The 27,184-nt window shown below is 40.2% G+C and overlaps 1 protein-coding gene across 9 annotated transcripts in view; it reads left to right on the top strand.

The window, feature by feature from the left end:
• CYLD (CYLD lysine 63 deubiquitinase) overlaps positions 1 to 27,184 on the top strand; it is a 68,926-nt gene that overhangs the window by 36,047 nt on the left and 5,695 nt on the right. For 8 of the 9 annotated variants that reach the window (XM_043599186.1, XM_043599187.1, XM_043599182.1 and 5 more), the window contains 12 exons: positions 400 to 498; positions 2,084 to 2,200; positions 9,313 to 9,692; positions 10,581 to 10,746; positions 12,362 to 12,503; positions 13,767 to 13,889; positions 16,627 to 16,718; positions 17,595 to 17,661; positions 22,658 to 22,790; positions 24,060 to 24,168; positions 25,659 to 25,777; positions 26,066 to 26,282. In XM_043599186.1, coding sequence (XP_043455121.1) covers positions 400 to 498; positions 2,084 to 2,200; positions 9,313 to 9,692; positions 10,581 to 10,746; positions 12,362 to 12,503; positions 13,767 to 13,889; positions 16,627 to 16,718; positions 17,595 to 17,661; positions 22,658 to 22,790; positions 24,060 to 24,168; positions 25,659 to 25,777; positions 26,066 to 26,282 — 1,764 coding nt within the window. The remainder of the gene's footprint in view (positions 1 to 399; positions 499 to 2,083; positions 2,201 to 9,312; positions 9,693 to 10,580; positions 10,747 to 12,361; positions 12,504 to 13,766; positions 13,890 to 16,626; positions 16,719 to 17,594; positions 17,662 to 22,657; positions 22,791 to 24,059; positions 24,169 to 25,658; positions 25,778 to 26,065; positions 26,283 to 27,184) is intronic. The other variant, XM_043599189.1, reaches the window with a different exon arrangement.

Below are 27,184 nucleotides of genomic sequence, written 5' to 3' on the forward strand. Positions count from 1 at the left end.
TGGAGCACTTCCTAACACACTGGGTGTTCTGGGGACACCTGGGGACCTCCTGCAAAGAACTTAGTGGAGCTGTCTGTCCCTGTAGTGTTTTAACACATCAAACAATAGTGACTAAATTGATTAAATTTCCAAGACATTAAAGCACTTAGCTGAATTGTATTTGGGTCATATTTTGTAGAAATTACGTTTTGAAGTACAGCATTGATTTTTTCCCCCCGTATCCTCTTTGAGTACTTTTGTCGACCTTTAAAAATTTGTAAAACTGCTGTTGGAAATGCTGCCTTTTTGTAGGAAAGAGGAAAGAGGTATTTTTTGGCTGCTGTTGTCATTGCTTGCTTAATTGTTTCTCTTCTGTAAGAATTTGCTTTTATCCTTAAAAAAACACGTTTACCATTTCAGATAGCGTGACACAGGAAAGGAGGCCTCCCAAACTTGCCTTTATGTCAAGAGGTGTTGCGGACAAAGGTTCATCCAGTCATAATAAACCAAAGGCTACAGGTATGGATCAGTAGGCTACGGTTCTTAGATATTTACACGCTATCTGATTTGCCATAGCATTGAAAAAAGGTTGAAAGGTTTTACTCCTCAGTGTACATGTAGGCTGTCTTCTTCCCAACGTGTTTAGTAGTTTACCAAAAATTGTTTATAGACGCTCTTGCTAAAGCCAAGAGTTTCCCAGCCTTTTTTTAGGTGATGAAAAGTTTTCCGGGAGGACCTTGCTGTCTTTTGTTGGTTTCTGTCAGCTGGTTTTTGGAAGCCCCTACCTGTGACATTTGAACCTCGAGTTTAGAGTCGCAACTGTACAGAAGAACCATATCTGGAAAATGTTAGATGGGATAAAGCATATCGGGAGTAATTATGTGGATTTTGCTAACAAAATGTGGCACAAGTTAAATTCCAAACTGCTAAGCAAGAATTTTTGTCTCTCTTCCAGAAACTCCCTCACAATGCATGTGGAGTTCTTCGCGTTTTTCTTTGGCTTCCACATATTTTATAGTTTTAAAGGATGGTAGTTCTACAAGCGAAACAGCTCATTTAAAAAGCTGTGAGAATGTTTGTTAGCTCAGATGTGGGTTAGGAGAAGAATATTGTTTCCTCAGTTATCTGGTGAACAAAAACTTGTCTTGGCCCGTTTTAAAGGAAATTGTATTTTAGGAAGTATTTTATGTGACCCTGGACCTGGGGCGACTTAGTATTAAATAGGACACACACGTAGTAGTTATCTTTTAAGTCAACCTGTAGATCTAGATAGGATAGCTCACACGTGTTATTCTCACTTAAATATAAATAGCCTACAGATTTTTCTGAAGACATGTGCGTTACTTGTGTTGTAGCAGATCTTAGTTAAAAGCATAAAGTATAGAGCTATCTGCTTTAAATTGAAAAGTTAAGATCAGATTTTTTATGGTTTCTGGAGACCCCCCCTGGTCGCACTTACAGCATTTCTTCTTAGTACTGAGGCAGGGTAATGCCTTGAAAGGTCTGTAATGTGGCCACACTCACTCTTTCTTACGTTAATAAATCTAGTATAGAAAAAAATAAATCTGCTTCCTGTTTTCAAAGACGTGAAGCAGTGAAGCAAGGAATTTGATGACCGAGAATTCCCAACTGTTTAAACTTTATATTTTTTAAACTTAATTTGTGCATTGATTTAGGTCTACAACATTTAAAGATCACTTTCTTCCGAAAGGAACTGTCTTAAATTAACAGGTTAAATTTGGGAACTAACAGGTTCATCAGGGGAAATTGGGGAATGGTGCTGTTGACATTTGGAAATAAACCATAGTACATGAAGTAATTTTTAAAAGCAGTTGGTCTTAAAAAAAAAAATTGCAGGCTTTTCTTTTAAACTTATTCCTGTTCCCCTCCTATATTGATTCTTGGGTGGAAGAGTTTTTTGACATTGCCAAAATGGTTACCAAATTTTTAAAAGTTGAAGATGCTAATAAAATACATTGCGTTTGTATACATCTATTGCTTTCTTAAGCAATTGTTAACATCATATGTATGTTCATTTCTCTTAGGGAAAAACTTTCACACCATATTGACTTTATTTTTAAAAGAAACTTTTCTTGATCCATAGGACCTACCTCAGACCCTGGAAATAGAAACAGATCTGAATTATTTTATACCTTAAATGGATCTTCTGTTGACTCACAACCACAATCCAAATCAAAAAACACATGGTACATTGATGAAGGTAATCTGTAGTTTTAGTGTTCTTTATTATATTGATCCTGTCCGTTTAGCTCGTCAGAAAAAAATGGCTTTTTCACCAGTGTATACAGTTTTGGAAACAGAATGAGTAGAACATTCTTTATTAATATGGCTGAACTAAAATATTGTACACAATTTGAACTGCACTGCTGTTAAGACTAATACAGCATTCAGAAAATGTATTAGTAGCTCGTTCTCTTCCCTTACCTGATCTTTAGGGTGGATTTCTAGAATCAGTGGAATCATTTAAAACCTTTTCTGTCTCGTCTTTCTGTGTCTCTTTTAAAAACACTCCCTTTTTGCCTTCCCTTGGTTCAGGGACATCATTTTTTTTCGGGTTTATTATTTACTTAGTTCTTCCCTTCAACAAATATTTATTGAGTGCCTACTATGTGCCAGACACTCTTCTAGGCACAGAGGCTATAACGGTGAGGGAGGAATAGACATACATGGTCCTTGCCCATTTGGAATTTATGATCAAGTTGTTGAAATAGGCATTAATCAGACCATCACAGAAACAGAGCATTGCAATCACGATGAGTGCAGTGAAGGTACTTGATACCATGAGAGTCTATTAAAGGTGGATTTTACTTATAGGGACTCAGAGATGTTTCTCTGAGGAAGCAGCATGAGCTTAAGTTTACCAGAGGAGTGGGAGATAACACAGCGAAAGGGGACAAAGAACCTTCTCGGCGGAGAGGATGACGTATGTAAAGGCGTCATGGAAAAATGGAGCCTGTGTTTGCTGAAGGCTAAAAAGAGCCAGAGTAGCTAGACCAAAGAGAGAGGCAGAACATTTTATGAGAAAGGCAAACAGGGCCAGGGCATGTGGAGCCTGGTGTGCTCTATTTAAAGGAAAAGAGGAAGCCACGGAAGGATTTTCAGCAAGGGGTGACATGACCAAGTTTGCCTTTTGAAAATCATTCTGGCTGCAGGGTAGACAGTGGCTCGAAGCGGGGACCATGTGGCTACAAGGGCACCGCTGAAGGTTGTTGCAGGGTCAGGGTCAGAAATAGATTCCAGCAGCTAGGGCGAGACTTGTTGGGGGAAGGGATGGGGGGGGGGGAGGGGATGGTGTAGGAGATATTTAGGAAGTGACTTGAAGAGACTCACAGATGCACTGAGAATGAGAGCTGGGGAATAAGAGGTGTCAGTGATATCCCTGGTTTCCCGGCTTGCAGGCTTCTCGAGTTGTAGAGGAAGGTGATGAATTTGATTTTGAGTATGTTGAGCCCCAGGGGCCCCTTAAACTTCCCAGACGTGATTTGTCAAATAGACAGTTGGATATATAGGTCTGTGCTGAGAAGAGTTACGAGCTCTCTGGAGATGTACATCTGCAGGTTGCCCTCACATATTTGGTGATTAAAGTTTGTGAATAGTGTCACCTGAGGGGAGGGTGTGGGGTAAGACTGAACCCTGAGGAATGTAGTGGCTGGGAGGAGGAGAAGTCTTCAAAGGAGACAGAAAAAGCCACCAGAGGGAGGTGAGGAAAATCAGGAGGTTGTTGGGTCAAGAAGTCATGGAGCTGGCAGCCTTGAATGCTCCTGAGAGGGCAAGTAAAGCAAAGATCACACAAATACCTGCTGCATTTAGCCAACGGAAGCCATGATGACCTCGGTTACGCTTCTGTGGGGTGAGGAAATGGAGACGTGGAGACGTGAAGTTTGGGCTTCATCCTGGACTCCGCTCTCTCATGAGTCACGTCCAGCCGTCACGGAGTTTTCTGGATCTCCTCCTCTTCGGTATCAATAGACTCTTTCCCGTTTTCTTCATTTCTGCAGCCACTGCCTCCGTTCAAATCCTTTTTTGCTGTCTAGTTAATATAACGGCCTTCCACCTGGTTTGTCTACCTCAGCCTTGTTCCTTCTGAATCGATTCTGAACAATAATAACCATCCTCGCCACCGTCTTTGTGGTCACTACCACCATCACCACTGCGGCCGACGTTTCTTGACGACTTATTACGCCAGGCATTGTGTTACACCCTTTATATGCATTATTTTGTCCTCATAACAACGTTATGAGGTAGGTATTTTGACTTTCTCTTTTGTTACCCTGGCTAAATATCTTGCCCAAGGCCACACAGCTAGTGTTAGTGGCGCCGGTCTTCCAACCCAAGTCTGTGTCACATCTGACGCTTTTGATCACTACACTATGTTTCTCTTCACATTGCTCTTCGACTGCTTTTTCTGAAGATATCTCTGCTCATGTCTCTCCTTTGGTTCATGTCTGTTAATTTTTCCCTAGCCCTTGGGAGGTAAAAATGCGGATTCCTTAGTTTGGCCTGCCCGGACCCTTCATGGCATAACATCTTAGTCGTCTCTCATTTGTCGTGCACTCCTGCTCCCGCCATGCTTGGAGTGGGGCCATTTTGGAATGTGCCATACTTTCTCTTTTCTTGGCGCCTGTTGTTCCTCTTGCCTGGAAATCCTTCTTCCTATTCCTCCCACTCCATGCTTTGGCTTACTTCTGTCCATCTGTTCAATCTCAGCTTGGGTATTATTTTCTCCTGGAAGCCTTTCCTGTCTCTCCTAGGTTAGGTGAGGTGCCATCGTAACTGTTTGTCGCCTGTCTCCTCTGCCAGACTGGAGTTCCAAGTGCCTCGCACGGGGCTTGGCACGCGGTACGTCTAGGAACTATGTGCAAATGAAATGAAAATAAGAATTTAAGAGTACTGTAGAACTCTGTAGTGACTTTTTAGCTATCGTATGGATTATCCACAAATGTAACAGTCCAAGCCCACTGTCAACATCACTTGGGCTTAGACACTCACACGGGAAATGACTTGAGTGAGTTCTTAGATTTTGTCTTCTCCGTGCCTTCATTTCTACCTGAGTAGGGTGTTGTGAAGCTAGGCAATCACAGGGCCTCATCAATCCCCAAGACTTCTTCCTAGCCACAGAGCAGGAATCTTCCTTAAATGATGCCTCCCCAGGAGATTGTCTCTTGATAGACTGCTTTTGTTAAGGTCTGGCCCTTTTGTTAACAGTTGTTAGCTCTCTCAAAAACCTTGGGAGTGCCCAAACGACAAGGGTCTTACTGGTGAGTCACAGCCCTGCTGGCTTCTGCATGTGCATGGCCCATCCAGAGTGGTTAGGGCACAGCCCGGCTCTCTCACGCTGTTGTTCCTCATAGCCTCGTGAATGCTTTTCCTACGAGCTTGTTTCTTTCTAGGGAACGGAAACTGGTACAAGCTGGGGTTTGTCATAATCTAGGTAACATTGATTCTTCAGGTTTATGCTATAATTGTATCCTTAGACAGTTTCTGTGGTGTGAGAGAATATTTTTAACTTCTTGATTCTAGTCTAACATTGTATAATAAGTTTATATAAGAATATTGATCCTAAGTGGGATATGTAAAGGGATGAAATCTACGTGGAGTAGGCCTTTATCCTTAAATTAGAAAATAGAAGTGATTTCAGTGTGAAAAGAATATTTCTTTTCTATCATTAATTTCACTTGTACATTTAAAAAGTTTTTTTTGGGGGGCATCTGGGTAGCTCAGTCGGTTAACTGTCCGACTTTGGCTCAGGTCACGATCTCGCGGTTTGTGGGTTCGAGCCCCGCATCAGGCTCTGTGCTGACAGCTCAGAGCCTGGCGCCCACTTCGGATTCGGTGTCTCCCTCTCTCTGCCCCTCCCCCACTTGTGCTCTGTCTGTCCTCTCAAAAAACAAACATTTAAAAAAATAAATCGAGGGGCGCCTGGGTGTCTCAGTCGGTTAAGTGGCCAACTTCGGCTCAGGTCATGATCTCGCGGTCCGTGGGTTCGAGCCCCGCGTCGGGCTCTGTGCTGACGGCTCAGAGCCTGGAGCCTGGTTCAGATTCTGTGTCTCCCTCTCTCTGACCCTCCCCCATTCATGCTCTCTCTCTGTCTCAAAAATAAATAAATGTTAAAAAAAATTTTTTTTTAAATAAACAGAAAGCTTTTTTCCTACAACATTTGATTTATGCATTCAGTTTTTTCTTAAAACAAATATCGAGTCTTTTTTTGTGTTAGTGGCTATACCAAATGCTATGGATTCAACCACAAATCCACATGAAAAACCATAACAAAATTCCTGTTCTATGGAGCTGGTTGGTATTCTGGTTGGTATGACACATAGTGAACATTTAGAAAGACAAGGTAATCATCAATTGTGACATGTGCAGTGAAGGAAATGAACAAGGCATGACAGCAGCTGGTGGGGAGCCAGCCACCATGGAGTGTTTTGGAAAAGTCTCTTTGAGGAAAGGGTATTTGGGTTTGAGGTCTGGATGATGTGAATGAACCTGTCAGAGAAAGAGTTTGGGAAGAACATTCTAGGCAGAAGAGATAGTAAAGGCAAAGGCCTGAGGTGAGAAAGAGCATTCGAGGAACAAGAAGTAGGCCAGAGTGGCTGCAGCATGGGAAGCAAGGAGAATAGGTGTGTACAGTGAGTTCGGATAGGTGGGTGGGAGCTAGGTCATCCAGGACCTTGCAGGTCTCAGTGAGCAATTTAGTTGCCTGTTATAAGAATGCTGGAAAGCCACTGAAAGTTTTTAAATAGGGGGGTGATATAAGATCATGTAAGATCTTTAAATTTTAAAAAGATCTCTCTTAGAGTTGTGTGGTGAATAGTTTGGCCAAGAAGGGGGACAGACCAGGAAAGAGACTGGTTACAGGGCAAAAGATGATGCCCTGTGGCTTAGATTAGGGAGATGATAGGGGTGAAGGGAAGAGGATGAATTTGAAATATATTTTGGAAACAGACCCAAATACTTGATGGATTTGGCTTTTGGGCTGGAGGGGTTGAGGGTTTGAGAAAGAAAAGAATGACTTTTAAAAATCCTATATTAAATATCATTACTAAAGAATCTTAAATGGATGAGGTATAAAGAACAATAAGAAAAGAAGTACATTGAACACCCATGTAGTCACTACTTACTGTAAGAAAAACATGATCATTGCCCTTGAAATTCCTTGGTGCCTCTTCCTAGAGTCCTCTTTTCACGCTCTCCTCTGAGCTTCCATCATCTTTAATATATTCTCCTGGTTTTCATAACTTTCTAAGTTTGTGTATCTAAACGGTATAGTGTTAGTTTAGCATGTTTCTGAGTTTTATACAAATGAATCAGCCTGTGTGTATGCTATGTAGTTTCCCCCTTAATATTATGTTCCAAGATGCACCACAGTGGTTTATGTGATTATAATTTTTGTTTTCATTGCTGTATAGCATTCCACTCCATTTCATTCCATTGCTGCAAAATATATAAATATACCACAGTATTCATCCCCATTCGACCATTGATGGACATTTGAATCGTGTTTATTTTCCTGCTATGATTAACAGCTTAGCCGTTAACCTTCTTACACATGTTGAGGCTATATAACCAGGAATGGAATTACTGGGTCATGTGATATGCACATCTTTCCTTTACTAAATCAATCATGCCACGCTGTTCCCAGAGTAGTTATAGCAGTTGACGCTTCCGTCAGCATTTTGGGAGGGTATCGTTTTTCCTCATTCTTAGCAACAGTTAATATGCTAAAAACTTTAACTTTTGAAATGGCATCTCACATTGCTTGTGACTTTCTTTTATCTACTTTATTGTGAGGGCAAGAATCTTTTCATTGATTCGTTGGTAGTTTGGGTATCTTCTTCTGAATTGCCTTTTTAAGCCTTTTGTCCATTTCTTCTTAGTTGTGTTTTTTTGGGGGGGGGGTCTTTTTTATATTGGTTTATAGACCTTTATCAAATTTGAATCCTCTGTCAAATATATGTATTTTAAGTGTTTTCTCCTTGTTTGGCTGATATTTTCATTCTTGCTATGATGCCTATTAATAAGTAGCTCAGTTTCATTGTGATCATATTTGTCAGTCTTTTTCTTTGTGATTTGTATACTTATGTTCAAGAAATTTCTCTCTGCTGTAAAATCATGAAGAACATTCTTCTGTATTGTCTTCCAGAAGTTTATGGTCTTGCCTTTCACATTTGTCTTTAAGCTACCTGGAAATGATTTTCGTGTAGAATATATTCAGTACAAGTCCAATTTAATTTTTTTTTAATGTACGGGTAATTGATGATCTCAGTATTATTTATTGAGAAGTTCATTCTTTCCCCACTCATCTGCAGTGCCTGGCTGGCAACTGTAATAGCTCTTTTAAGAAAATAACTTTTGGTTTTGTTTCTCTTTTTATGCGTTTATTTTCTCTTAAATTATTTTCTGCTTTTGTATTTATTCTGGCTTTGATCCTCTTTAGTGTACGTTTGTTTTCTCTTCCATTAATTTCTGTTTTGTGTTTATTCTTTCCTCGTGACTGACTTTTTGGGCAGTTAATCTGTTCTTTTAACTTCCTAAGTTGCATTCTGAGTTCATTACTATTCTTTTTTTTTCCCTGAAATAAACTATTCAGTTTATAAATTTCTTTTGTAAATACTGTGTTAGCTGTGCTCCACAAGTGTTTGTTGCTTCTTTCTTTCTTTTTTCTTTATTTTAAAAATTTACGTAGTCATTTCTTTTTTGATCCTTTAGCTATTTAAGAAGCATCTTTTGGGGTGCCTGGCTGGCTCAGTCTGTTAAGCATCAGACTATTGGTCTCCACTGAGGTCATGATCTCGTGGTTTGTGGGATCAGGTCCCGTGTTTGGCTCTGAGCTGGCAATGTGGAGCCTGCTTGGGATTCTCTCTCTCTCCCTCTCTTTCTGCCCCTGCCCTGCTCTTGTGTGCGCATGCTCTCTCTCTCTCTCTCAAAATAAATAAATAAACTTGAAAAAAAAAGCATCTTTCTAAATTTTTGGTATTTTTTTGGTACCGTTTTCTAAATTATAGACAAAGAATAGAACCTATTTAATACTAACCAATAATGGATTTTTTTTTTTTTTTTTTTTTTTTTTTTTTTTTTTTTTTTTTTTAGTTTGAGCCATTGGGTGCCATTTACCTAGGTAGAAAAATTTGGAGGTGGGAAGAGAATGTGGAACACTGTTTTGGAGAGATTAAGTGTGCAGTGCTTACAAGAATCCTACTAGAGTCAAATGGGCACTTAACACTAGTCGTGTATATTGATTTTCTTTAGAGATGTGGGCATTTTTAATACTCTCGAATATGATTCTCTAAATAAGAACACTTTTTTTTATAGTTGCTGAAGACCCCGCAAAGTCGCTTACAGAGATATCTCCAGACTTTGGACATGCTTCACCACCACTGCAACCTCCTTCCATGAACTCATTATCTACCGAGAACAGATTTCACTCTTTACCATTCAGTCTGACCAAGATGCCCAATGCCAATGGAAGCATTGGCCACAGCCCGCTTTCTCTGTCAGTTCAGTCCGTAATGGGAGAGCTAAACAATGCCCCTGTCCAGGAGAGTCCACCCTTGGCCATGGCTTCTGGGAACTCCCATGGTCTGGAAGTGGGCTCACTGGCTGAAGTTAAAGAGAATCCTCCTTTCTATGGGGTAATTCGTTGGATCGGTCAGCCGCCAGGACTCAACGAAGTGCTAGCTGGACTGGAACTGGTAATTGAATTTGACTTAAACATTGCAGCTCTTCTCTCTCTGGAATTTTGTGCAGTTTTTTCCCACTTATGCTTTTTTTGTGTCCAAATGTTCTATTTGTCAAAAAAGCCGTCACTAGAGAAAAATTTTATTACTGTGTTGCCTGGCTTCTTTGGCACCCATGAAGCATCCGGTCCATTTGTTCCTGATGTCAGTTGATCTGTGTTCAAGGAATGAAAATAGATTTTTAGGCTAATGTGTTTAGACTCATTATATTAAGCAACATAGAGTAAGAAAAGCAAATCTGTTATCAGCTTTCTTTTTCTTCCTCAGTCTCCCTCCCCGACTCAGTTCTAATATTTATATCATACATTGTAAGATTAATTGCCGTTTTTAGAGAGTTTTTGAGATCTTAGTAGAGGGAAAGGTTTTCCGTTTGGAGATTAGGAAAGCATATTGTTTGGCATTTCACGATCTGGAGAGGATACTTTGAGTACCCCTAGCTTTTATTTATAAGATGTAAAATACTAAAAATTTAAATGTTTGCATGCTAGTGAATGCTACTTTGGGGGAGGTTGTTAAAATAAACAGCCTCCGCCCCTTAGTTCCAGTACATGTGGAGTTGATGTGGGGAAGTCACACCTTTTAACCAGGGAAGGTCTAAGCATACATTCTGGAAGGAAACGCAGTGAGGACTTCATGCTGGAGTCAGGAATTTCTTAAATGATCAGTTGTGGGCAGAAGCGCTGCTTAGCCCACCCCTTTTTCCTGATGGAGTTCTCGGGACAGGATTCCGTGATGACGGAATTCTGAGAAAGGTGAACCAGAAACCAATTGTAGAAACCATAATGCTGCGTATGCTGTGCTGCACGGTGCAGAATAACGTATATCGAAGCATTTCTTTTTCAGGAAGATGAATGTGCGGGCTGTACAGACGGAACCTTTAGGGGCACACGGTACTTCACTTGTGCCCTGAAGAAGGCGCTGTTTGTTAAGCTGAAGAGCTGCAGGCCCGACTCGAGATTTGCATCCCTGCAGCCAGTTTCCAATCAGATCGAACGCTGTAACTCGCTGGGTATTTGATGCTTTTCATTTCCTTACAAATCTGCAATAACTCTGGTTCTGATCTCAGGCCATTTTGCAGTAGGCCACAGTGACAGCGTTTCAATATATTTCTGGCCAACGTTCATCAGGCTTGTAAATCAGTTAAAATTGCTGCTTGGTGTCTAAGAGAGTGACAATGGTCCCAAGAGGGGACTTTTGAAAAAAGTATTAGTCAGGAAAACAGTTTTCTCTTCCTGTTGGTTTCTGGCATTTAATTAAAAAAAAATTTTTTTTTAATGTTTATTTATTTTTGAGAGAAAGAGAGAGTACAAGCAGGGGAGGGGTCGAGAGAGAGGGAAACACAGAATCGAAGCAGGGTTCAGGCCCTGAGCCGTCAGCACAAAGCCGGATGCAGGGCTCGAACTATGCTCTGCCAGATCATGACCTGAGCCGAAGTCAGACACTTAACCGATAGAGCCACTCAGGCGCCCCTGCCGGCATTTAATTTTTAAAAACACAGAGGTAGAAATTGAATTGTGGCCTTCTTTTGGCCCTGACTACCTTCCCGATGTATGCTAAAAGCATATCAATAACCATATCTGATTAAGAAGGTCAGCATTATTATATGAAGCAGTTTTAGATTGATTGATAAAGGACAGATCCCCTTCATCACTTGTAATGGGTGACAGTTTCTTGATGTTCTCCCTTTCCAGTTTTGGGTAATAGTCGTGAAGCATCTTGAGGGTTAAGTGACTATCAGTAGGAAAGCCATCTTTATGAAGAACATTTTTCCTTACAGTTGAAGTACATTTTTTTCTAAAACTTTGGAAATTTTTGTTTTCTGACTTGAAGACGAAGCATCTCAGATAAATAAAATATTTGGGGAACAAAATATTTTACTTGGCACATGTTTTTTATACACTACTGAGTACTCTAAGGTGTTTTTTAAATGGTGGAGGAAGTGGGGCGCCTGGGTGGCTCAGTCGGTTAAGTGTCCGGCTTCGGCTCAGGTCGTGATCTCGCGGTTTGTGGGTTCGAGCCCCGCCTCGGGCTCTGTGCTGACAGTTCGGAGCCTGGAGCCTGCTTCGGATTCTGTGTCTCCCTCTTTCTCTCCGCCCCTCCCTCACTCGCACTCTGTCTCTCTCTCTCAAAAATAAATAAACATTAAAAAAAACTAAAAAAATTTAAGCGGTGGAAGAAGTGAGATTGAAAATGAACACTACCATTTTCACTGGCCACGCTGAAGAACCATGAAACCAAACCCACCTTTAACTTAGTTTTAAGTTGGGAAACAGATTTTGCCTCACGATACAAAAATATATCTTAAAACGAAGAAGTCTAGGGGCGCCTGGGTGGCGCAGTCGGTTGAGCGTCCGACTTCAGCCAGGTCACGATCTCGCGGTCCGTGAGTTCGAGCCCCGCGTCAGGCTCTGGGCTGATGGCTCGGAGCCTGGAGCCTGTTTCTGATTCTGTGTCTCCCTCTCTCTCTGCCCCTCCCCCGTTCATGCTCTGTCTCTCTCTGTCCCAAAAATAAATAAACGTTGAAAAAAAAAAAATTAAAAAAAAAACAAAACGAAGAAGTCTATCAGAGTACATGTTGTAGTAGCCGAAAAGGATGCTTTTCATTTTCATTTTTATGTTGGCAGCATTCGGAGGCTACTTGAGTGAAGTAGTGGAAGAAAATACCCCACCCAAAATGGAAAAAGAAGGTTTAGAGATAATGATTGGAAAGAAGAAGGGTATCCAGGGTCATTACAATTCTTGTTACTTAGACTCAACCTTATTCTGGTAAGTTTAAAATTAGCGCGGAGACATGTGTGCACGTGCGTGTGCGTGAGAGGAGCCGCTAACTGCCTCTGAGTAAAGCAACTGGGTGGCTGGGGAACAGGAAGAAAGGGAGGTTTACATTTCACTGTATACCCTTGGAAGCTACTGAACATCGTCTCAGGGTGCTTGTATTAACAAATTAATATAAAAGTAATGTGGTGAATGATCAGTAAGAACGATAGTGTTATACGTGGGACAGATATTCTGAGGGTGTCTGGGAAACCGTGTAACTGAAGACAGGAAGTACAGTATCTTTGTCACGTATCAAACAACATGACTTGATAAGTCATTGGCTGCTTATGTGTTTGCATAAGGAGGAAGTGTTTGCTTCCTTCGCTAGGTCGAGGCAATCGTAAGGCAGCTTTATGTTAAAGAATTACTTTCAGTAGAGGCACAGATGCCCTCGTATACGTAGTTGATGCCAAAGTCCAAGACTTAACGCGACAAGAATTTTTATGCTGAGATCGAACCACGTGTGTTGCCAGTTTAGTTGAGCATAAGTGGCCAGGTCTATACAGCCACATTGTAAGAATTAGGAAGTTAATTGGGGTGTTAACATTTTAAAAGTGGGAAGAAGAATCAACATGGTGGGCTATTTGGGCAGGATACTGTCCGTCTCTTTGGTGTGTGGACAAAAACAAGCCTTACGGAATTGATGCAGTCCTTTTTAGATTTCGTGATACAAATTTTGTATCAGCCAAATTTCCGTTTTCTTTGGTCCCAGCAAGTCACTGCTGTTAGTCGCTCACAAGTGATTTTGGCATTCAAAGAAATTTATATCTCTGCAAAGGGCTGCAGGGAGAGAGTAGTGTGATATCTAGTGTAGGTTGTCATTGCATGTGTGCGTGCCTTGAGAAGTAGTTCCCGACTTCCTCCTCTGTTGGGTGTCGACTTTGACTCAGATTTGTAGGCCCCTTTTCAGCTTTTGCAAAGAAGTTCTCTTAATATTCTTGAGGCCTATTTTTATCCTTTAACACGGTCAATCTATATTGTGCTTTCTCAAGATTGGTATTTTTAACCTGGAAGGATCTCTAGCCCCTGTTGATTGAACCACAGGAACCTTAGCAGGTGTCTTTGGTACCTGTGTTAACGAAAAGCACGAATTTGTAATGTTCCTTGTTCTCCAGACTTGGTTGTTTTTTCTCTCGTTACATTCTTTTTAGTATCTGTGTCCCCAAAAGTAACGTGTACAGAATAAGGAAAACTATTCCTTTTATTTTACAGCCTGTTTGCTTTTAGTTCTGTCCTGGACACTGTGCTACTTAGACCTAAAGAAAAGAATGATGTAGAATATTATAGCGAAACGCAAGAGCTACTGAGGACGGAAATTGTGAATCCTCTGAGAATGTAAGCAGAAGACCCAGAATTGTTTTGTCTTTCGATGGTGTCCAGTGCTCTGTTGTTTGGGACAATAAGTAATTCACACCTGCTTTCATTTCTTAAGGGATGGGTGGGAATTCGTTCTCTCGATAAAGCATTTACAGTTTTTTCACCTTTACTGTCTTATTTAATTTCTCCCATCTGGTCACGGTGTAGCACATAGTGTATGCCATTAAATGATGAAACCATTTTGGTACAGTATAGTACAATTTAGTAATTGCAGTAGGTTCGAAAAGCTGATAAGAAGTACTTGTCTTCTGCTCGAGCTTATTCCAGCCGTGTGCCTAACAGTACACCCTCTGGTCTAATTTGCCATGTCTGGCTTCTTAAACTTAATTTTATCTGGAAAAAAAAGGAGCAAAGGAAATTTTTATTTAATTTTTTATTTTAGAGAGAGAGAGAGAGAGAGGCAGGGCTTGAGCAGGGGAGAGGGGCAGAGAGGGAGAGAGAGAATCGGCGTGGAGCCTGACATGGGGCTTGGTTCCATGACCCTGATCATGACCGGAGCCAAAATCAGGAGTCAGACGCTCAAGTGACGGCCAGATGCCCCATAGAAAATTTTAATTTGTAGAATAGCTAGTGTTGAATACTCTTGTGTTGGAAACAGATGAGGTGTACTTTATTAACACATTTCTTGGTTAAAGGTAGGCCTCCCTGCACATTGCTTAAAAAAATGATGTTTTTGGTCATTTCCTAGTTTATGAATTATAAATATGTCTTTGGTCACTGAAAGCAATTTGTAATGATACAAGCACAAGTAATAAGACATTAAGTAAAGACTTTTCATAAGTGGTGGTAGCAGGGATACATGATAATGCATGTAAACTTATAAAATTTAAACTATGAAGTTAGGGCCATACATTATAAAAGATATCTGTTCACTCAGGAATATAGAGAGCCACCTATGGAATTTAAAGTCCATATTGAGATGAATTTTTAAGTCTTGTGGCACATTTTTATTGTTTAACAATTAAAATTTAAAAGAGTTTGAGGGGTGCATGGGTGGCTCAGTCACTGAAGTGTCTGACCCTTGAGTTTGGCTCAGGTCATGATCTCACGGTTCGTGGGTTTGAGCCCCACATTGGTCTCTGAGCTGGCAGCATGGAGCCTGCCTATGATTCTCTTCCCTCTCCCTCTCTCATGCTCACTTGCTATCTCTCTCAAATAAATAAAACTTAAAAAATTGTTTGATACAAGATTTTGATGAAAAAATGCAAAATATTGAACTATAAAGAGCATTCAGAATGGCCTACCATGTAACATGGCGAAGAAAGTAAATTATAAGGGAATAAATTTCCCTACTTCTGTCTTTTGTTTTCTTTACATTCTGTAATGGTGAAGATAACTGGTTTTTTTTTTTTTTTTTTACCCTTTAAGATAATTATGAGGCTTGATTTTTACATCAGTTATTTTATCTTATGCAAATTTTTAAATATACCCTCCGTTTCTTCCCCCAAGTAATTGATAATGGAACAAGACAGATCAAATCCAAAACTCTGAGTCATGTTACCACTTCCTTCCTTCCGTCCCAGACACCCTAAGTCCATCAATAGACATTACTTGGATACTGTTGTCCATCCAGTTGAGAATCATGATTAACCAGACTCTGTCGCCCTGTCCACAGCAAGGACCTTGTGATCGAGATTCCCTGTGTCTGCAGTGTTCGTACCTCTATTATAGCTGACTGGTTTTATTTGGAACTGAAACCCCTGCTTTCTCTATTTCAAGCTTTTCAAAGGCAGAGATCTTTTTTTTCCACCTTACTCTTTTCGTATTCCCAGAGGCTGACAGGTTAGATTACTGTGTAAGTGGTGGGTGCCCAGTATATGTTGGTTGCAAAGGGTTAATGAGTGAGTGAAGAGTCAATATACAAAATGGATATAAGATTAGCTAGTTCCCATTTTTCTCGTTAAACATGTGGTGGCCTCTAAGGTTTCTTCTGAAGGCGTTTTTAGCATAGAATTTTGTCAGGGATTAACCTGAATGTATTAAATGTGTCCTGTATTCGGACAATGATGAGAGAAAACGTCATGCACTCATGCACGTGATGACCGCCTTGATTGCACACCTTCAATAGTTTTTTATCAGTGCCCTCTGCCATTCCCTTTGGTGGCTTTTTTGTCCTTTGGTATTAAAAGGACTCTCTCTTTAAGTTGTTTTTTAAAGTGAATGCTTTGCTTTCTTAAGCAAATAGTATTAAAAGACCAGTCTTGGGCAGGGGGCAGCGCCTGGATGGCTCAGTCTGACTTCAGCTCAGGTCATGATCTCACAATTCATGGGTTCAAGCCCCGCATAGGGCTCTGTGCTCAGCGACTGGAGCCTGCTTCGGATTCTGTGTCACCCTCTCTCTCCACCCCTCCTCCCCCACTCATGCTCGCTCACTCTCTCTCTCTCAAATAAATAAACATTAAAAAAATTAAAAAAAAATCAATAAAAGACCAATCATTGTACTTTAAAAATGCTTTTTCTATATTAGTATATGACAGCTATTTTTAAGGCATAGTAGTTAGTGTCTGGGATAATTCTGATGCTAGATTTTTAACTTGCAAGCGTCAGGAAGTAGCCTGTAATTGTGATTTTCAAAATAATTGTCTAGCCTATTAATTTATGTATGACATGTTGGAATTATAGAAGAATGTGATTATCAAAAGTGCTATACTAATTTAATGTATATGCCAGTGCTAATTTTTTGTTATCAACGTAGATACGGATATGTGTGTGCAACAAAGATTATGAAACTGAGGAAGATACTTGAAAAAGTTGAGGCTGCGTCAGGATTTACCTCGGAAGAAAAAGGTGACTCTTAATTTATAGGCTATGCATTCAAAATAACTTGAAAGCATATGCTAAATTATTGGTGGAAATGTGTGTCTCTGTAGCTTGGGGGGTTTTATTTTTAAACTAGAAATTCCTTTCCATGTGATGTGCGTTTTTTAAAAAGTTTTTCCCTAAATTCCAGTTAGTTAACATACAGTGTAATATCAGTTTCTATGTGCTGTGCAGTTTTGTCCCCTTTTTGTAAAATGCTTTACCTCTTCTAAAAGTGAGTGATATGTGGGAAGCCGTCTAGTTGCGGTACCTTAAGGGAATAAATAGGGTTTTTCTTTCCTTCCAGTGTGATATTTGGCATTGTTTCCCTTTCTGTGCTGAAGGGTTGCATTGGGTCTGTCCCCAGTTTTCCAGGTAGCTTTTCTTGTTATAAAGGGAGTCAAAAAATGGCTAACTGGAATGAAGCTTATGGTCAGAGACCATATTTTAATCTATTCCGAGCTAATGGATTTGCTCAGAGATCCAGCTCCTGAGTGAACATGTAAGCAGCACACTGTCACCAGCTGTAATGTTAAGAGACTTGATAATTCGTTAACTCACAGGAAAAAAACAAAGTTACATTTCCAGTTTTATTCTACTTACCCCCTCAGAAGAAATTAAGGTGATTTCATTATACATGAATTATTATACCTTTTCATATGCAGTAAAGTTATAACAAAATTAGACTGTCGTACTTTATCATAATTATTTAAATACCCTTTATATTTCTCATAGGCAGGAAAACTTGGGAACTGTGCTTTTAATTAAATTGATTATGAAAATGAAGTCAGAATAAGAATATAACGATTATAAAAGAATAATTTAAAAATTTTGTCTGTGACTTGAGTTTTTATTTTCTTCTAGATCCTGAAGAGTTCTTGAATATCCTGTTTCATCATATTTTAAGGGTAGAACCATTGTTAAAAATAAGGTAACTTTTAAATTATTACGGAAGCATTGGAAAAAAATAGTCTTCATTTTCTCTGCTGTCATTCCATAGAAATGATTTCTTTAGTGATTACATAATATTGTATTTGTTTAGGAATCTTAATATGCTAGGTTCCTACAATGCAAATTAATTTAACTATTTAATTAATTTGATCATTGTCCTCACCATAGTATCATACTTAACTGGAAGAATGAATCCAGTGTAAATTTGTGCTTTTAATTTTAATCCTAGTAATAAATATCATTGCAAATCATTTTCTTATAAATCTGAACGTATCTTATAATTTAATCAATGAAAGGTTCTAAGGGAAATTAAAGATTCGAAGAGAATCTTATTCTCCCATCCAAGTACTAACCAGCCCCGACCCTGCTTAGCTTCCGAGATAAGACGAGATCGGGCGCGTTCAGGGTGGTACGTCCGTAGACAAGAGAGAATCTTATTCTCACCCAATGAGCTACCACGAGAATATGGTTTTGACTATCCGTCACTCAGAGAATTAATTTAGCCTCATAGTAGCTCTCTTGTTCCCTGTTTTGTAACTTACCTTTTTTTCTCCTCTGTCTTGAATGACAGTCTTGAATCTGATGCACCCAGGTTCTTAGTGAGATATTCTAAATGGATGAACTTTGTGGATGGTTTAATGTTCACAGTCTACATGCTGGACCCTTTTACAGTGTATCTTGGGTTTCTCTGTTGAAAATCTTGCTCATTGGGGCGCCTGGGTGGCTCAGTCGGTTGAGTGTCCGACTTCAGCTCAGGTCATGATCTCACTGTTAGTGAGTTTGAGACCCATGTTGGGCTCACCGAAGCCTAGAGCCCGTTTGATCCTCTGTCCTGCCCCTCTCTCTGCCCTTCCCCTGCTCATGCTCTCCCTCTCAAAAATGAATAAACATTTCAAAAAAAAAAAGTCTTGCTGATTTACTATTTACTTACTTCCCTAAGAGCTAATCACAGACAAATACTCTTACTTATCTTTGGGTCCTAAGTGATGTTGTTTGATGCTAGTGTTGAATTGATGGATAAGAAGGAAGGGAAGGAGGACAATACCACAGTTACAGTTCGATATTGTTTTGGAAGTTCTAACTAATGAAATAAGACATGATACATAAACGTCAAGAATACATATTTATTATCTATTCAAAGATGGTAATAGCTATATGAACACCTAGAAAATCCTAGAGAATTGTTCAGAAACTGCTAGAATTGACAAAAGACCTTGTAATTGGACCATGTAGAGAGTAATCATGGAGAAATCAATAGCACTTCTATATGTCTTCTAGCAAATATGAAAAAGGGACACTTTCATACTTCATAAAAGTACAAAATGCCGAGAAATCAATTTTATTGAGATGGGTTTTTTAAAACCCATCACAGAGCTAAAAGGTGATTTGATTAATTAGGGAAAAAAGATTGTATTCCAGGTAAAAATATTAAATTACTTAAAGATGTTAATTTTTGTAGAATCACTTGCACATAAGCAAGATCTTAACTTTTTTTTTTGAACTCAGTGAAGTGATTTTAGAGTTCTTTACAGGATGAAATGGGTGAAAACATTGAAGTTTTAAGGTTTTTTAAAAAAGAGTTCTATTAAAAGCTCTAAGGCAAAGCAATAGACATTAAACAGTGTGATACTATATAAAAGTAGAAATGTGGATCAACAGACCTGAATAGAAAGCTCAAAAATAGAATTTCAGTATAAGTCAGCTTTCAAACACAAATGAGGAAAGAAAGCTGTGTTTGATACATGATATAGGAAATCTAACAGGCAATTTGGGAGAAAAAAGTCACTTTTTCTTCTTGAAGAAATAAATTTCAGATGATCAAAACAGTTATCTTTTTTTTTTTTTTTTTGATAGCCTAACACACCCTAGGTATGTAATAGACTCTGGTAATAACCTAGGATGAAGACAGCTATGATTCTCAGGGGGTAAGGAGGGCCAGACACATGTAGGAATGCATCTCAGTGCTTGAAGGTCTTGTGCAGTTTGAAGAGGGCTCTGGAAAGTTGTGACACCCCTTGAAGGGGTCACTGTTCCCCTTCCCCTTCAGCAGCCTCTTCATGTGGAGAATCACTGGTTTAAAGATCATAAGAAGATATAAAAAGATGCTTTAAATGTTAGCCCTTCTTTTCCAAGTGTCATTCTTCACCTGTGTACCCCTTTCTGGTGGGGAGTCAGCCGATGTAACAAATAAGGGGAGGAGTACTGTAAAATCTGAAATAGTGAAACAGTCTGAGAGGCTGCATAGTGGTCTTAGAGGACTGAAGTGGCAAAGGACTTAGCTACCCAGGGGGATAAATGCGGATGTGATAACCAACATAATCAAATAAACAAAAATAGAATTCCCAGAAATAGAGCTTTAAAAATGTCTATCTCCACATATATACTTTATGGCCGGGAGGGGGGTACGTCACTGAACACAGTATGTACAGCTGAAGAAAGAATTGCTCATTTGGAAGATCAGTCTGAAGAAAGTACCTGGAATGTAGCCCAAAGGGAAAAGAAGTTGGCAAACGAGAGAGGATAAAAGACATGGAAGACAGATTCTTAGCGCAGTTCTAGAAGGAGACATTAGAGAGAACGGGGAAGAAGAAATAGTTTGATAGTTACTAACTGAAGGTTTTCCAGAATTTGGGGCAGACTTACGTTCTAAGAAGAAAGATGCACAGAATTCCTGAGCTAGAAGAACCAGGACTGAATTGTCTAACTCAGTGACCTATCACAGGATGTACTGTAGTAAGTCCAAGCTGAATTTAGAATAAAGGAGTAGTATGCAAGAAACAAGGACGAGTCAAGGTCGTAAATGTGGGTAAACTAAGCCTTCATACTCAAAAAACAATGGTAATGATAGTAGGGGTAATGGTGACTAATTCTGTGTGGGGTGTTCAAGAGAAGGTGAAACTAAAATCATAGCCACTAACGAGAGGATAGGGCACGGAGGTGAAGCGTGCCAAGAAAAGTAATGGAATCAAATCGGCAACAAGAAGCAAAGATACAGGACAATTGTCAGGTTGTGTTACCGAGTACTTCTCATTATAGAACATGGTCTGGGTATTCTTGTTACACAGATATATTCTATTCCACAGTGCAAGATAACCCAGAACCTGTAAAGAATTTTAGTGGCTACCCATTAAGGTCTGTGTTATGAAGGTAGACAGACTGATATCCTACAATTCCACGAATGTTTTTATCTTCTCCGTCGATGTCTGTTTTATTCTAAGGCTATTGTAACCTTTGTACCCTTCTGCTTCTAGATTTTCTTAGTGGAAAACAAGCAATCTAAATTTGCAGTGTTGTACAATAGCACCAGCTTTCTTGTCATTCTTGTATTTGTGTGTCTTAATGACCAGCTAATTATTCTAGGGTTTTAGCCTTCTAAAACTACAGTAATGAGACTTGAGTGCTTGCTGGGTTTTTTTTTTTTCCCCTCCCCAGCCTCCACCCAGGCTCCTAATCCTTCTGCTTCAATATCACAAAACTGTTGGGCTTACATAGTCACTTCTGGCTCTCTTCTCTCAATGGGGGTCCCCATCAACCACGATTCTCCTTCCTTGTCACTGTTATTATTTCGAGTTCTCACGACTACTGACCTCTGCTGCTTTATGCTTTCTTAGTTTCCTGTCTTATTTTTTTTCCTGTTACCTGTAAAATTTTTTTATGCTTTTGGCTTTCACAGAAAAATGCTGGTCTCCTACAGTCATCAACAACCAATTAAAATACCGATAACAGCATAACCTTCAGGTTTTTTGATTATCATTTGTGATTATTTGTGGTGGGTTCTCATGAATCTCCTGGATTTGTTAACAAATAAGTTTTGTTTATTTCAGGTGTAAGTTGCTTTGGAAAACTGAGGGTTTCTGAAGGTTTGTCTCTGAATAGCTGTTTCATTATGAAAACCATGTTAGTAATTTTCTATAAAAACTTGAAATCTGGCTATAAGTAGGCTAATTCTGTACCCAGAAATTCTGCTGAAAAGATAAATCATACACTTAAAGATAATTAATCCTTTTGGTAGAGTTAGTTTAAAATTTTTTTTTTTCAACGTTTATTTATTTTTGGGACAGAGAGAGACAGAGCATGAACAGGGGAGGGGCAGAGAGAGAGGGAGACACAGAATCGGAAACAGGCTCCAGGCTCTGAGCCATCAGCCCAGAGCCTGACGCGGGGCTCGAACTCACGGACCGCGAGATCGTGACCTGGCTGAAGTCGGACGCTTAACCGACTGCGCCACCCAGGCGCCCCTGGTAGAGTTAGTTTTAAAGGCTAATGGCATTCTCTAGTAAAATATGTAAAAGCAAAATGTTTAATGGTAACACTGTGCTTGGCGCATGGAAGGAGCTTACTTGGCCTTTGTTGAATAAATGAGCGACCATCTAAAGAGACAGCATGCTTTCATGGAAGGAATAATAAGTGGTTGGTAGGGCACCTGGTTTCCACACGTAGTGCTGCTTTAAGTTGCCGGGAAGCAATGATTATTTTTCCCTAGATCTCCAGACCTTCATTTCAGAAATGAAAAGTTTGGTCTAGAAGGACTTCAAGGGTCTGCCCCATTCAGATATATAAGAGTTTGTTTTCCTGTTTCAAGCATTAAATGCAGTTTAACTTTTAAACACTCAGTCAATAGTTTAATGGATTATTGATTAAAAATGATTTTTAGATGTGGACAGATACATTGAAACCAAGTTAGCTTCTGGTTATTATTGTTCATACAGTGCTTCTTTGACTGCAGATGGTATTCCCTTATTTTTCTGCTGATCACTACGGGAACTTTTGAATATGAAAACTGAAATAAGAACTCATTTTTAAGGTTTTATGCAAAGTACACTTAATCTAAATTACTGTCTTTCACCTGGTGTTCCACCTACCCAGGATTACACCTGCAACCTCATACGTTCTCTGTCCTCAAATGCTGCTGGGACAGCTTCACATTCTCATTTAAGCATTTTGTAAATAAATGTTTTTTTCCTGTGTGTTTTTAGGTCAGCAGGTCAAAAAGTGCAAGATTGTTACTTCTATCAAATTTTTATGGAAAAAAATGAGAAAGTTGGAGTTCCTACAATTCAGCAATTGTTAGAATGGTCTTTTATCAACAGTAACCTGAAGTTTGCAGAGGTTAGTGATGATTGTATTTTACGTGACAGTCCTTGGTATTTTTAAGACTACTACTAGATTCGATAACTGTTAACCTTGCCCCATTGAGAACACATAAACTGTTAGCAAAACACAAATTAAAAAAAAAAGTTCAGAGGTTCAGTTGTGTCCTGGTAGAAAACGTCTTAGAATTAAGATTGGACTTTTTGGATTTTTGGTGCCAAAGAAAATATAAAACTAATTTGTAACTTGAAAACTTTTAAGTAGTGTTTAAAGCAAAGGGAAGACTTACGATTTTTTAAAAATTGTCATTCATTTTACCCAGCTTAATATTTAATGTAAACGTATCAGCCAAGTATATCAAAAAAGAACGTTTACTTTTCCTTCAACAAGAGACAAATTCACTTATATTGGTCTGTTAATGAACAAGTGATAGAAATTATTTTTCTTCTGCTGTTTACTGAATATCTTCATGATCTTAGTAGTACATGCTTGTGGTTCACTTTTATTGTACTTGTTTCTGAAAGAATGTTCTGGTAAAGCTTTGAACAGTTACAGTTATCTGTTGAAATATAAGGAATGGTGTCCTTTGGTGACAACAGCTTCTTTATTGTACTTGTCAAAACAACTTTTCTTTCTTTCTTTCTTTCTTTCTTTCTTTCTTTCTTTCTTTCTTTCTTTCTTCCTCCCTCCCTCCCTCCCTCCCTCTCTCTCTCTCTCTCTCTTTCTTTTTCTTTCTCGTTTCCTTTCTTTTCTTTTCTTTTCTTTTCTTTTCTTTTCTTTTCTTTTCTTTTCTTTTCTTTTTGAGACAGAGAGACAGAGCCTGAGTGAGGGAGGGGCAGAGAGAGGGAGACACAGAATCCAAAGCAGGCTCCAGGCCCTGAGATGTCAGCATAGAGCCTGACGCGGGGCTCAAACTCACGGACCGTGAGATCATGACCTGAGCCGAAGTCGGATGCTGAGACACCCAGGCGCCCCTCAAAACAAGTTTTCTAAAACGTTGATTTTAAATATAAACCCACAGTAGAATGTTAGATTGTTGTCTTACTCTTAGTGTCCCAGGGTTGTGGAACTGCCTGACCTCTGGGTGTCCGTGGAAGGGATCCTGAAAATTTGCAGCTCATTGGTGCCCTGCCCTGACGCTCCACTTTCAGGCTCGGATCCCGTTCGCAGGCCATCGATATCATGGCGGCACCACACCCTGGGGTGCCAGCCATGGCTGCTTCAGTTTCATAGGGAACATTTTTTTTCAGCACTTTGATTCTAAAAATATATATATCTTGTTTTTAGGCACCATCATGTCTCATTATTCAGATGCCTCGATTTGGAAAAGACTTTAAACTGTTTAAAAAAATTTTTCCTTCCCTGGAATTAAATATAACTGATTTACTTGAAGACAGTAAGTATAAGATTTTTTGTTTGTTTTTCAAAAAAATTTTTTAACGTTTATTTTTGAGAGAGAGAGAAAGCACGCGCGCATGCATGAGCAAGTGAGGGAGGGGCAGAGAGAGAGAGGGAGATACAGAATCCGAAGCAGGCTCCAGGCTCTGAGCTGTCCGCACAGAGCCTGATGTGGGTCTGGAACCCACAGACTGCGAGATGAAGACCTGGGCCAAAGTCGGACGCTTAACCGACTGAACCACCCAGGGACCCCAGTTTTGTTTGTTTTTCAGAAATAGGCCAGTCTCATTAATTATGAGTAAGAGTCTTACAGGATACAGTTCTTCTGAAAGGCAATTTAGTATCTTAAGAGCCTGGAAATATTAAGCTAGTACTTTCAGTCCTAGATATTCTGAGAAAATAATCAGAGATGGAAGTAAATATTCTCTATGCAAATGTATTTATTGTCTCATGATTAAGAAATCAGAAACAATAGGAGAGGAGAGTAGTTAAATGAATTTTCGTGACTCTGTACAATGGAGTACTGCCATTATAATTTGTGTTTGTGAAGACCAAAATGTAAGAAGGTGGTTATGATGTAAAGCTAAGTGAAAAGGTAAGTGTGTTGATACTTCCTGTAAGAGGAGACACGCGCGCACACACACACACACACACTCACACACGGTTTATGTAAATATGGAGGTATAAGTCAGTCATTGGAGAAAACTCACAGTAGTGTGGACAGTGGTTGCCTCTTGCTAACTGAAATTGTAGATGCTTGTAGTTCTCTTTGTACTTTGCTGTATCTTTGAATTTTCATCAGTAGGCATTTTTTAATCATGTGAAAACACCCTAGAATATACTATTTTTAATTTTTTAAAACATTTATTTATTTATTTTGAGAGAGTGTGAGCAGGGGAGGGGCAGAGAGAGAGGAGAGAGAGAACCCCAAGCAGGCTCCACACTGTCAGCACAGAGCCCGACATGGGGCTTAATCCCACGAAGCGTGAGATCATGACCTGAGCTGAAACCAAGGGTTGGACACTTAACCGACTGAGCCACCTAGGTGCCCCTGCACTCACTTGAGGGGTGCCTGGGTGGCTCAGTTGGTTGAGCATCTGACTTCAGCTCAGGTCATGATCTCACGGTTTGTGAGTTCGAGCCCCGCGTCGGGCTCTGTGCTGATGGCTCAGAACCTGGAGCCAGCTTCGGATTCTGTGGCTCCTTCTCTCTCTGTCCCTCCCCGACTTGTGCTCTGTCTCTATCAAAAATAAATAAATGTAATAAAAAAAATTTTTTTTAAATAAAAAATGGTCACTTGATCAGAGAAAATGTCTTTAAAGATATCCTGTGTCCAAGGAAATACAGTAACATTCATGGGGACCGGGAAGGACAGACCTGTTTGAATCTAAGTCCTTAATAAAGCTTAAACTTTTCCTTTTAACCCTTTTGATGGGAGAATACGTGTTTAAAGGCCCCCTGACCCCTCTCTCGCCCCTACCGCTTTAGCCCCCAGGCAGTGCCGGATCTGCGGGGGGCTCGCCATGTACGAGTGTAGAGAGTGTTATGATGATCCCGACATCTCAGCCGGAAACATCAAGCAGTTTTGTAAAACCTGCAACACCCAAGTAAGTGTGACTTCACTCAATGGATGTTCTCTTCTGAAATCGGAGATTATTTGAAGTTGGAAACATTTCAGGTTTTTGGAAAGTTTTCAGAGTCCTTATTAACTTGAATTCATAATCCAGTGGGATTGTTTCCGTGTCTTCTGTTTACTTGGTGGGCTTTTTAAAAGTACTCGGTTGCTGTTTGTAGGGATAGTAAGTTACTCTAACTTAGTCAGAGTAAGTGGAGCCCCTTGGCCGGCCACACGGAGTCTGGCCCGTGAGCGACTTTCCCTTCCTGTTCCGTTTCAGGTCCACCTCCATCCCAAGAGACTGAACCATAAATACAACCCAGTGTCGCTTCCCAAAGATTTACCCGACTGGGACTGGAGGCACGGCTGCATCCCCTGCCAGCAGATGGAACTGTTTGCTGTCCTCTGCATAGAAACGAGCCACTATGTTGCTTTCGTGAAGTACGGGAAGGACGACTCTGCCTGGCTCTTCTTTGACAGCATGGCCGATCGAGATGGTACCTCAGATGCCTTTCTTCTCCCTGTGGCCCTTTCCTCCTTTGTGCTGGGATAGTTGGCGGTGGGTCGTCTGTGCTGAGTAGTAGAAGGGTGTGTGCGAAAAGCCTTCGAGGAGTATCTTGGGGGCACAGGCCGACCGTCTCGAAATGCATAGACAGCATTACTAAACTAAGGAATAATATCGTTGTGATATTTTGACACACAGGTGATTTTTGTAAAAAGAATCCTAGAATTCTCATTTTAGGGCTGAGAGGTTTTACTTTCGGCTTCGTCTTCTTTTACTTTCGCGCTCCCCCCGTTTTCTGTTCGAGCCATGGTCACCGTTTATCGGGCGCCTATGCGCCGAGCTCTCTGGGAAGCACACTGAGTCTCCCGCAAAATCCCTGCAAGATGGGGATCACTCCTCTTTCTCTGTTGTTGAGGCTGAAGCTAAGGTGCCTAAGGTCACACAGTTTGTATTTAACGATGTCTTTCTGACCTCAGTGCTTATGTTTTTTATACTGAACTACGTTGTCTTCTAAATGACAAAGCAAAGACTAGAATAAATGTCTTCTTTGGAAAAATCAGCCTATTCTGCAGGTAACGTGTTTCTTCCCCAAATGGGGAGCATGCTACCCCTTCTAGGCCCTTCTCTGGGATGCATAGGCATTATTTAACAGATGCGTTAACGAGCCCACGTACAGTACCAGGGGCTCTACTGTAACTGACAAGCATCCCGATGTGAGACGTTGGGAAAGGCCGTTGGGAGGGTAGGCCGGGAGAGGCTTTTGGGGGGCACCTAGCACCACACCCCCCGGCGTTCTCATTCACTCTAATGACGTGTGAAGCAAAAGGTTTAAAATTTTTGGAAGTGCAATAGTATTCATTTTGCTAGATCTGCTCTAAACTGGATGATCGCATG

The sequence above is a fragment of the Prionailurus bengalensis genome, chromosome E2 (assembly GCF_016509475.1).
Source record: "Prionailurus bengalensis isolate Pbe53 chromosome E2, Fcat_Pben_1.1_paternal_pri, whole genome shotgun sequence".
NCBI classification, from domain to species: Eukaryota; Metazoa; Chordata; class Mammalia; order Carnivora; family Felidae; genus Prionailurus; species Prionailurus bengalensis.